Source organism: Musca autumnalis, unplaced genomic scaffold (assembly GCF_047663935.1).
Source record: "Musca autumnalis isolate F117 unplaced genomic scaffold, ASM4766393v1 scaffold_5, whole genome shotgun sequence".
Lineage (NCBI taxonomy): Eukaryota > Metazoa > Arthropoda > Insecta > Diptera > Muscidae > Musca > Musca autumnalis.
Window position 1 is genome coordinate 171,269,574 of NW_027412088.1, and position 10,969 is coordinate 171,280,542.

A 10,969-nucleotide genomic window follows, 5' to 3' on the forward strand; every position below is an offset into this window, starting at 1 on the left:
GGTAAAACCGGCAAAAGTAGTAAAAGTTGTAAACTGCTCCCATATAAATTATATGGTGTCTGAAGTAAAGGAACGCTTTTCGAGTAAAAAGTGGTAAAACTTGAAGATTCTTGAACGTAAAGGAACAGAGCTTATGTCTTTGAGCTGTCTCACTGTCAACTATATACATAGTTAGTGGGGAACGTGACGTTGAGAAAAGTAAAAGTCGTTTGCATAATTACAGTTATTTGTCAAATTTCAATTCAATAAATTTATTTTTTCTTGTGTTTATCCTTTTTATGTGTAAGATTGCGAACTTGTTGTATTAGCCACTGGACACCCTCCTCCAAGCCATCACCAGTTTTAGCACTACAACAGCAAATGTGCCAGGGTTTGTCAGAAATTGAGGTAAGTTCAAGAGCTGCAAAAAGATGTTAAAAAAAACTTATTTTGGTTAATTTTCATTGAAGAAATTAACGAACCCGACGCTATATTGACACTCGATAGAGAATTTTCACAATCACTTTTGTTGCCATAGAATAATATGGGTATGGGACGATTGACCAAATCAGGATGTTGCAATAGTATGTCCAATTCATCCTTGACAACAACTGAAAATAAAGGAAATGTAGAAAAAAGGTGATAATAGCTAGTAGGGTTTGGACAATATCTATTGCTACGTTCCAGAACCTGCAAGAAGCTACAATTGTTTACTACGATAACATTTTCTCCTTTGTTATCCAAAAAATAGTAAAAATTTGTAGATCCTTGCAGTTCTGGAACAGAACATACATATATTATTCTTTTGGGTAAAAGTTTTAGTTTAGTGAGTTCACCTACAGCCAGATCAAACCTCAAAACAGTTTAAGCACTACAACGTGGCATAATCAAAAATTCCTGCAGATCCTCTAGATAGATATGTATGGTGGCATGCTCCTGACATCAGGTTCTATCGTTGATGACATACCTGTAAGCTTATTAATATTTAGACTTTTTTAGTTTAGATCGCCCTCTAAAAAACTTGTGACTTATTTGAATGCTCCCAAAAGTTCAAAGTCGATTTGGCTGTGTCACTCGGCAGCTACAAAAACACCTAAGTTCCAAGGTCCTTTTTAAAACGTCGTAAGTCCGCCATTGATCAACACCCTTACTGCAAAGCAGTCGAATTAAGTCCATCAATCTATGTTGTTGTTATTGTAGCAGCATAGAAACCTACGAAGAAGCATAGGTGTAATGCTGGGTTGGCAGCCGCTGGCCGAAACACTGTGGTGTTCCGGGTCAATCCGGTACGAAAGAACCCGCTGCCGTGGGATCAATCTATGTCATATGGTTCGATGACGATCTTGCAAAAAATCGCCACTGTAGATACTGAAACCTCCCAAAATTGCTCAAATACCTCTTTAAAGGCTGTAAATCCTCCGTTGAACAGGAGGGCTTGAATAGAAATTTTCAGCTTGGCTGCATAGATGTTTTCTTTTAGAAAACCCTATTCAGCCAGGCTGAATAGAAGAGTTTTCTTATAGAAAACCCTATTCAGCCAGTCTGAATAGAAGAGTTTTCTTATAGAAAACCCTATTCAGCCAGGCTGAATAGAAGTTTTCTTATAGAGTACCCTATTCAGCCTGGCTGAATAAAAGTTTTCCTATAGAAAACCCTATTCAGCCAGGCTGAATAGAAGTTTTCCTATAGAAAACCCTATTCAGCCAGGCTGAATAGAAGTTTTCCTATAGAAAACCCTATTCAGCCAGACTGAATAGAAGTTTTCCAATAGAAAACCCTATTCAGCCAGGCTGAATAGAAGTTTTCCTATAGAAAACCCTATTCAGCCAGGCTGAATAGAAGTTTTCCTATAGAAAACCCTATTCAGCCAGGCTGAATAGAAGTTTTCCTATAGAAAACCCTATTCAGCCAGGCTGAATAGAAGTTTTCCTATAGAAAACCCTATTCAGCCAGGCTGAATAGAAGTTTTCCTATAGAAAACCCTATTCAGCCAGGCTGAATAGAAGTTTTCCTATAGAAAACCCTATTCAGCCAGGCTGAATAGAAGTTTTCCAATAGAAAACCCTATTCAGCCAGGCTGAATAGAAGTTTTCCTATAGAAAACCCTATTCAGCCAGGCTGAATAGAAGTTTTCCTATAGAAAACCCTATTCAGCCAGACTGAATAGAAGTTTTCCAATAGAAAACCCTATTCAGCCAGGCTGAATAGAAGTTTTCCTATAGAAAACCCTATTCAGCCAGGCTGAATAGAAGTTTTCCTATAGAAAACCCTATTCAGCCAGGCTGAATAGAAGTTTTCCTATAGAAAACCCTATTCAGCCAGGCTGAATAGAAGTTTTCCTATAGAAAACCCTATTCAGCCAGGCTGAATAGAAGTTTTCCTATAGAAAACCCTATTCAGCCAGGCTGAATAGAAGTTTTCCTATAGAAAACCCTATTCAGCCAGGCTGAATAGAAGTTTTCCTATAGAAAACCCTATTCAGCCAGGCTGAATAGAAGTTTTCCTATAGAAAACCCTATTCAGCCAGGCTGAATAGAAGTTTTCCTATAGAAAACCCTATTCAGCCAGGCTGAATAGAAGTTTTCCTATAGAAAACCCTATTCAGCCAGGCTGAATAGAAGTTTTCTTATAGAAAACCCTATTCAGCCTGGCTGAATAGAAGTTTTCTTTTAGGAAATCCTATTCAGCCTGGCTGAATAGAAGTTTTCTTTTAGGAAACCCTATTCAGCCTGGCTGAATAGAAGTTTTCTTTTAGGAAACCCTATTCAGCCTGGCTGAATAGAAGTTTTCTTTTAGGAAACCCTATTCAGCCTGGCTGAATAGAAGTTTTCTTTTAGGAAACCCTATTCAGCCTGGCTGAATAGAAGTTTTCTTTTAGGAAACCCTATTCAGCCTGGCTGAATAGAAGTTTTCTTATAGAAAACCCTTAAGTTATTGGATTTTACGTTTGCTTGATGTTTAATTGCCTTTATTTTGAACGCATTCATTATAACACATCCGATTGAAAAGCTTGTCATTATTACCCCTCTGCTCCCTACTATCTACTATGCGACATACGCATGTGGAAATTCTATTTTGTTATGTGGTCTTGTAACGCCGTTTGTGCCTTGATTTCATTATTCTTCATTCACAGATATTTGCTTGTGTATCACCTCAACTTCAATTCACGTGTAAATCTTTGTTGTTCGTATCAAAAAGTTCCAAAAACAAGTTGCCTACAGACATGGAAAATCCACTTGGTGTGTGCAAGACGACATGTTTTGACTTTTCTGGCCGACAAAATGCAAATATCCAAATGTGTATTTTACCCATTGCATGACGTAAATCGCCACAATAAACGTCACAGACACATAAAGTTTAGTTGAATTGAAATTCAAATGAATTGTATTGAATTTTAGACATTGTTTTAAGGTCAAAGGAAATTTTTTAATGAATTTCTCAATGAATTTGAAAATTCCTACTTACCCATACGCATTTTATCGCTGGCATCAATGACATAAATTAAACCTTGACAATTTTTAAACTGATGTTGCCACAGATTTCTATATTTCCATGCTCCAGACATATCTATGACTGAAAATTGCACCCCTTGACCTTGAGACAAAAGAAAGATGTTAATTTTGTTTGAGGAGGTTATTTTTTTTAAATATTTGTTTTTTTTTACTATAAAACTCTTCATGTGTAAATCCCACTGTTGGTATTGAAATATACGAATTTGCATCATTGCGCCTCTTAAATTGTTGTATTATACTCGATTTTCCACTGTTGTTAAGACCCACAACCAATACTGTCATCTTTTCCTTATTGACTTTTATTAAACTTAAAAAATTATTAAACATTCCCATTGTTGTTTCTTTAATATTTTGTTTGTGGCCTTAACTATTGAACTTCTAGTATCTATTCTGCAACAATATTTATTTTTGATGTTTTCGATTGTTTCCTTCGAAAAATTCCTTGTGCCAGGAGTTGTCATGGTAACGTGATACACTGGTTAGCAAGGACAAAAAAATTGACTTTATTTGTAGAATACCAACAATTAATAGCTTTTATTCAAACTTAGATCAAGTTCGGAGATGGATCCACTTCTCCACAAAATTTCAACAAATTTTAATTAAGAGCTGAAAACACGAAAACACCCTTGATGATTCCAATCATACGACTTGAGGCCTCAAGAGGCCTTCAGTCTGCCATAAAGGATCTCAAGAGGTATTTTGTTGCCTAAATAATGCCAAAAGAGGACTTATGTTGCCTATAGACGTTTGTTGCCTATAGAAGACCTCGAGAGATCAATAGGTCTACTATTGCCTATAGAATAATTCAAAAGATCTTCAGTTGCATATAGAAGGCCTCAGGTGGCATTTTGTTGACTAGAGAAATCTTTAAGAGCCATTCTGTTGCCTACAAAAAAATATCTCTATTGGTCTTCTGTTGCCTAAAGGAGACTTTAAGTGGTGTTCTTTGGCCTAAAGAAGGCATCAAGTGGTATTCTTTGGCCTCAAGTGGTATTCTAAAGAAGGCTACAAGAGATCTTCTGTTGTTATAGAAAACCTTATTCAGCCTGGCTGAATAAAAGTTTTCTTATAGAAAACCTTATTCAGCCTGGCTGAATAAGTTTTCTTATAGAAAACCTTATTCAGCCTGGCTGAATAAAAGTTTTCTTATAGAAAACCTTATTCAGCCTGGCTGAATAAAAGTTTTCTTATAGAAAACCTTATTCAGCCTGGCTGAATAAAAGTTTTCTTATAGAAAACCTTATTCAGCCTGGCTGAATAAAAGTTTTCTTATAGAAAACCTTATTCAGCCTGGCTGAATAAAAGTTTTCTTATAGAAAACCTTATTCAGCCTGGCTGAATAAAAGTTTTCTTATAGAAAACCTTATTCAGCCTGGCTGAATAAAAGTTTTCTTATAGAAAACCTTATTCAGCCTGGCTGAATAAAAGTTTTCTTATAGAAAACCTTATTCAGCCTGGCTGAATAGCAGTTTTCTTATAGAAAACCTTATTCAGCCTGGCTGAATAAAAGTTTTTTTTAGAAAACCTTATTCAGCCTGGCTGAATAGAAGTTTTCTTATAGAAAACGCCTATTCAGCCTGGCTGAATAAAAGTTTTCTTATAGAAAACGCCTATTCAGCCTGGCTGAATAAAAGTTTTCTTATAGAAAACGCCTATTCAGCCTGGCTGAATAAAAGTTTTCTTATAGAAAACCTTATTCAGCCTGGCTGAATAAAAGTTTTCTTATAGAAAACCTTATTCAGCCTGGCTGAATAAAAGTTTTCTCATAGAAAACCTTATTCAGCCTGGCTGAAAAAAGAAAACTTTTATTCAGCCTGGCTGAATAGGCGTTTTCTATAAGAAAACTTTTATTCAGCCAGGCTGAATAGGCGTTTTCTATAAGAAAACTTTTATTCAGCCAGGCTGAATAGGCGTTTTCTATAAGAAAACTTTTATTCAGCCAGGCTGAATAGGCGTTTTCTATAAGAAAACTTTTATTCAGCCAGGCTGAATAGGCGTTTTCTATAAGAAAACTTTTATTCAGCCAGGCTGAATAGGCGTTTTCTATAAGAAAACCTTATTCAGCCAGGCTGAATAAAAGTTTTCTTATAGAAAACCTTATTCAGCCTGGCTGAATAGCAGTTTTCTTATAGAAAACCTTATTCAGCCTGGCTGAATAGCAGTTTTCTTATAGAAAACCTTATTCAGCCTGGCTGAATAGCAGTTTTCTTATAGAAAACCTTATTCAGCCTGGCTGAATAGCAGTTTTCTTATAGAAAACCTTATTCAGCCTGGCTGAATAGCAGTTTTCTTATAGAAAACCTTATTCAGCCTGGCTGAATAGCAGTTTTCTTATAGAAAACCTTATTCAGCCTGGCTGAATAGCAATTTTCTTATAGAAAACCTTATTCAGCCTGGCTGAATAAAAGTTTTCTTATAGAAAACCTTATTCAGCCTGGCTGAATAGCAGTTTTCTTATAGAAAACCGTATTCAGCCTGGCTGAATAGCAGTTTTCTTATAGAAAACCTTATTCAGCCTGGCTGAATAGCAGTTTTCTTATAGAAAACCTTATTCAGCCTGGCTGAATAAAAGTTTTCTTATAGAAAACCTTGTTCAGCCTGGCTGAATAAAAGTTTTCTTATAGAAAACCTTATTCAGCCTGGCTGTATAAAAGTTTTCTTATAGAAAACCTTATTCAGCCTGGCTGAATAGAAGTTTTCTTATAGAAAACCTTATTCAGCCTGGCTGAATAGAAGTTTTCTTATAGAAAACCTTATTCAGCCTGGCTGAATAGAAGTTTTCTTATAGAAAACCTTATTCAGCCTGGCTGAATAGAAGTTTTCTTATAGAAAACCTTATTCAGCCTGGCTGAATAGAAGTTTTCATATAGAAAACCTTATTCAGCCTGGCTGAATAGAAGTTTTCATATAGAAAACCTTATTCAGCCTGGCTGAATAGAAGTTTTCATATAGAAAACCTTATTCAGCCTGGCTGAATAGAAGTTTTCATATAGAAAACCTTATTCAGCCTGGCTGAATAGAAGTTTTCATATAGAAAACCTTATTCAGCCTGGCTGAATAGAAGTTTTCTTATAGAAAACCTTATTCAGCCTGGCTGAATAAAAGTTTTCTTATAGAAAACCTTATTCAGCCTTGCTGAATAAAATTTTTTTATAGAAAACCTTATTCAACCTTATGACACCTAAACATATTTTGTTACCAAAATGCTTTTTCCTTTTTAGGTATTTAGCATTCGCCAAATCCTTCTGATTCTTATTTTTTTGGTTCTGAATCTTAACGATTCGGGTAGTATTATATATCAATTAGTTATACCTAGTGAATCCCCCCACTGTGCTTAACTAATCAACCAAAACGGAATTAAGTAATTGCGATAAAAGTTCTAATTTTCCTTTGAAATTTATTAACCACAAAAATAGATTATATTTAAATTATTTACATTTATCATAAAGTGCGGGGTTAAAGATTGATGGTGTATTATGGGATCTCTTCAAGTGCACGCGTGCTCTCATAGCACAGCATTGTTATTGTAATTTAGCACAAAATATAGTTTCGCCTAAACAAACCAAGGTCTGTCCGTCGTCTATTGAAAGTAAAAGCTTCAATGCAGAAGCAAAAAAAAAAAAAAAATGAGCAAACAAATTGTAAATATCACACGAAACAACAATGCCAACGTGTTCAATTGACCCACTCCACAATACCTACCAGGTTTTTTTATCTAAACAAAAATGTATGGAATTGATTTTTTGAAAGTTTTGTCGTCGTCGTCGAACGTATATTTGCTAAACACACATGCTTACCAACAAATACAAAGTCTACAATTACAATTCCAGCAAAGTCATGCAGCAGCTGGCAGTAACGACTACGATAGCCGTATCAATAACGACAGTTATTACCTGAGATTGAATTTGAAACCCCCTCCCAAGATAAACACCTGAAGAGGAGTGTGTTCTGATGCCAAGTCATTATCAAGTTTCCTCATTTTGTTTTGTGTTTTTTATTCGTTAGAAGTACAGAGTATTTAAAAATCATCAGTTTTTTTATTTATGACGACCGATCTGCCACTTGACAAAAAAAAACTGGCTTGTGAGGATGACTATCGAAAAAATACAAATAACGAAGAGAATAAATAAATAAAAAACATTTTATGCATATGAATGAACTTTATTCCATTGTATGTTTTTGTATATATTATTTTAGTATGAATGTATTTGTTATTCCCATTTTAACCTCTGGATATATGCACATACATTTGTGTGCATAAGCAACGAATAGTAGATAGGTAGGTATATGTATATAATTTTTATTTTATTTTTTGTGTAACTTGGCTGTGTTTTTCTAATTAAGAACGTTAATATTGTTCTTGGCATTCATGAAGTTTGTAGCGTGCGGGGTAGTGACGTTGTTGTTGTTGGTATCATGGGCAGCAGCAGTTGCTTTCAATGGCATGTCTAACATTTTCCACACTTTTTTCATATCATTCACCAGTTGATTCATCATATCAACATTGTGGAATGGTGTGGGGGCCAAACGCAATTTTTCCTCACCACGAGCCACGGTTGGATAGTTGATGGCCTGTATATAATGGCCAAATTCAAACATAAGCAGGTCGGATATTTTGGAACTCTTCAAAGGATCACCAATGCGTATGGGTATAATGTGGCTGGGCGTTGGCTCAACGGGAAAACCTTGAAAATAAAAGGACAAAACAAAGGAAATATGTTATCGGAAAAACATAAAAAAATAATAAAAACATTGCATGATAGATGGCGAGTGACACCCCGCCACCACTGAGTCGTCGTTTGTTACATGCAAACATCTAATTACCTTCGGACCGTAATAAGTTACGTAAATAGTTGACGTTGCTGCGATGCAAAGCTCTCAATTGTTGACCTTCTTCAGATGCCAAAATGTCAACCGATTGAAGGGCACCACTACAGACGGTGGGCGGCAAGGAGGTGGTAAAAATAAAACCAGCCGCATAGGAACGTATCATGTCCACCAAGTTGTGGGTGCTTGCAATATAACCTCCAATATTGCCAAATGCCTTGCCCAATGTACCCGAAATTATGTCCATTTTATGCATAACACCATCCCGTTCACCAATACCAGCACCATGTTCCCCGTAAAGGCCCACCGCATGCACCTCATCCACAAAAGTAATGGCACCATATTCATGGGCCACATCACACAACTCTTCCAGGGGGCAAATATCTCCCGTCATGGAATGTACCGTCTCGAAGGCCACAATTTTCGGCATTTTCTTGTCAAATTTACACAGCATACTCTCCAGGTGATCCACATCATTGTGCCTAAAGATATGTTTGGGTACACCACTGTTGCGTATACCCTGTATCATGGAGGCATGATTACCAGCATCGGAGAATATGTGACAGCCGGGTAAGAGTTTAGCCAGAGTAAAGAGCGTCGAGTCATTTGCCACGTAGCAGGATGTAAACAACAGGGCTGCCTCCTTGTCATGTAGGTTTGCCAAGCGTGCCTCCAACAGTTCATGGTACATGGAATTACCTGATATATTACGGGTACCACCGGCACCTGAACCATGGCGTTCCAAGGCCTCGGCCACAGCTTTTTTCACCTTAGCATGGGCAGACATGCCCAAATAGTCATTGGAACACCACACAGTTATGGGGCGTTCTTCGCGCGTCGAATACTCCAAGGCATGGGGAAATAGGCCTGAACCAGCCAAGCGATTAACTTTCTTAAATACACGATAAGAATGGTCCTGTTTCTTTTTCATGATTTGCTCTTGGAAAAAGTTGTCATAGGCAAAGCTATCCGATTTCTTTGGAGGAGCAGCAGCAGCAACGGCTGGTTTTCCAGACAACTCCTGTCCAGCGGCGACATTGTCATTATTACTCTCATAGATGGCCTCCTTTTTGGGTTCCTCTTCCTTCTTGGGTTTAACAGATGTACTAGAAGTCACATAACTCCTAACAGCATTGACCTTCACATTGGTCACACCAGTGTCCTCATTAGCTGCTGGCAAAATAGCCTGGCCATTGTTAAGCAAAACAGGGCAATAACGGCTATAGGCCTGCATTAAATTTTCCGAATAACTTCGTACAAAATTTGTACTAAGTCTTGTTAGAAAAGGGCAAGGCATGATTCCAAATGTTGTTTTTTCTCTTCTCCTTTTTTACTTTATCTTCGCCTTAATCAAAACAACTTTCCAATTTTTTGATTGTAGAATAATAATAGTCTGACTGACTGCCACAAATGATATGTGAAATTGCGTAATGAGACCAACAAACCAAATTGGTGGGCACTCAAACGAGACGACGGCTGACTACTCTGTATGTGTTGATGTTTTGTAAATTTTCGCTTTCAGATAGTTTCTTTTGGCTGTGGGAGTTGAGCGCTTCCAATAAGAAACAACTGCTTGCTATCCAACCGAATGTCCGAAAGTAACTGATGAAACGTTTACAAAAACACTTTTTTTTTCTTCTTAACACATGATAATAAAACGACGGAGACGAGTACCACCACTTCCACACACAAGTGTTCGATTTGACGTTTAGTTGTTTCATTGGAGAGGGATTATGGCGACTATTATTGACAAGAGGTTAAGTGGACACTTGTGTTTTTGTGTGAATTAGTGGCTGACGTAAGGTGTCGTACGTGTTATTGCATATAGAAAAATGCGAAATTATAGAGACTTCAACAGGTCTTCTGTTGCCGAAAGAAGACCTCAAAATTACTTCTGTGTCTAAGGAAGATTTTAATAGAAGACCTCAAGATGTTTTATATTGCCTTAAGAAAACCTCAAAAGGCCTTCAGCATAATGACAGACATCAATAGGCCTTATGTTGTATATGATCTCAAGACACCATCTGTTGGCTAAAGAAGGCCTCAAGAAGTCTTCTGTTGCATGCGAAGATCTCACGAGGCATTCTGTTACCTAAAGAAGACCTCAAGATGTCTTTTGTTGTCTATAGAAGATTTCAAGGACTGTGGAGATTATCACAGAATCGAATGTCCAGGTCGATGGCAACAGAATTCCGGAACAAATTGAATACACTACCTGGCGGAAAAAAATCTATAAGGTGCACACAAAGAAATTTTGTTCACCACATATAACGCAATCGGTCGGTTTATGCTAAACTATGCGGAGAGGTCCAACGATATAAGAAAGAACCCATATATCAGCAACCCTATCAAGCAGGTTTGGATAGTGTTCATACTATGCATGCAATCGCAGATGCAATAAAAAACTATCATGAAAATGTGGTCCACGGAGTACATACCGTATCTATCGCAGCTGACGAAAGTCAGCTACCACGACAAAAACCAGAGTAGTTTTGGCTCATCTACGGTTGTTGTTGTAACCGTAATGGTACAGCCGTCTAATTTCCTATGGTGCAAGGATCGATGACAACCCGCAAGGGTATTCTCTGAAGAGGATAACGGGAGTAACGACCCCGCGGACCCTAGTTTTGGCAGGTGTGGAGAGCGTACCA

At 37.3% G+C, this 10,969-nt stretch overlaps 2 protein-coding genes across 2 annotated transcripts; both read right to left on the reverse strand.

Moving 5' to 3' along the window:
• Nucleotides 1–221: 221 nt before the first annotated feature.
• Nucleotides 222–3,941, reverse strand: Arl6 (ADP ribosylation factor-like 6). Its single transcript, XM_073992125.1, has 4 exons — nt 3,644–3,941; nt 3,445–3,573; nt 462–590; nt 222–400 (listed from the first exon to the last, which is right to left on the reverse strand). Exons 1-4 carry the CDS (start codon nt 3,822–3,824, stop codon nt 252–254), a joined length of 588 nt encoding a protein of 195 aa, XP_073848226.1. The 5' UTR covers nt 3,825–3,941; the 3' UTR covers nt 222–251.
• Nucleotides 3,942–7,631: 3,690 nt separating this feature from the next.
• On the reverse strand, nt 7,632–10,059 carry Alas (5-aminolevulinate synthase). Its single transcript, XM_073992108.1, has 2 exons — nt 8,316–10,059; nt 7,632–8,176 (listed from the first exon to the last, which is right to left on the reverse strand). Exons 1-2 carry the CDS (start codon nt 9,613–9,615, stop codon nt 7,827–7,829), a joined length of 1,650 nt encoding a protein of 549 aa, XP_073848209.1. The 5' UTR covers nt 9,616–10,059; the 3' UTR covers nt 7,632–7,826.
• Between the last annotated feature and the right edge of the window lie 910 nt (nt 10,060–10,969).

Excerpts from the sequence above, each read along its gene's own strand:
- Arl6 (XM_073992125.1), bottom strand. The coding sequence starts at position 3,824 with ATGGGAATGTTTAATAATTTTTTAAGTTTAATAAAAGTCAATAAGGAA. Across the intron at positions 591-3,444 it reads CAGCGATAAAATGCGTATGG|TTGTTGTCAAGGATGAATTG; the intron begins GTAAGTAGGAAT and ends CTTTATTTTCAG. Across the intron at positions 401-461 it reads GAGTGTCAATATAGCGTCGG|CTCTTGAACTTACCTCAATT; the intron begins GTTCGTTAATTT and ends ATCTTTTTGCAG.
- Alas (XM_073992108.1), bottom strand. The coding sequence starts at position 9,615 with ATGCCTTGCCCTTTTCTAACAAGACTTAGTACAAATTTTGTACGAAGT. Across the intron at positions 8,177-8,315 it reads TAACTTATTACGGTCCGAAG|GTTTTCCCGTTGAGCCAACG; the intron begins GTAATTAGATGT and ends TTTATTTTCAAG.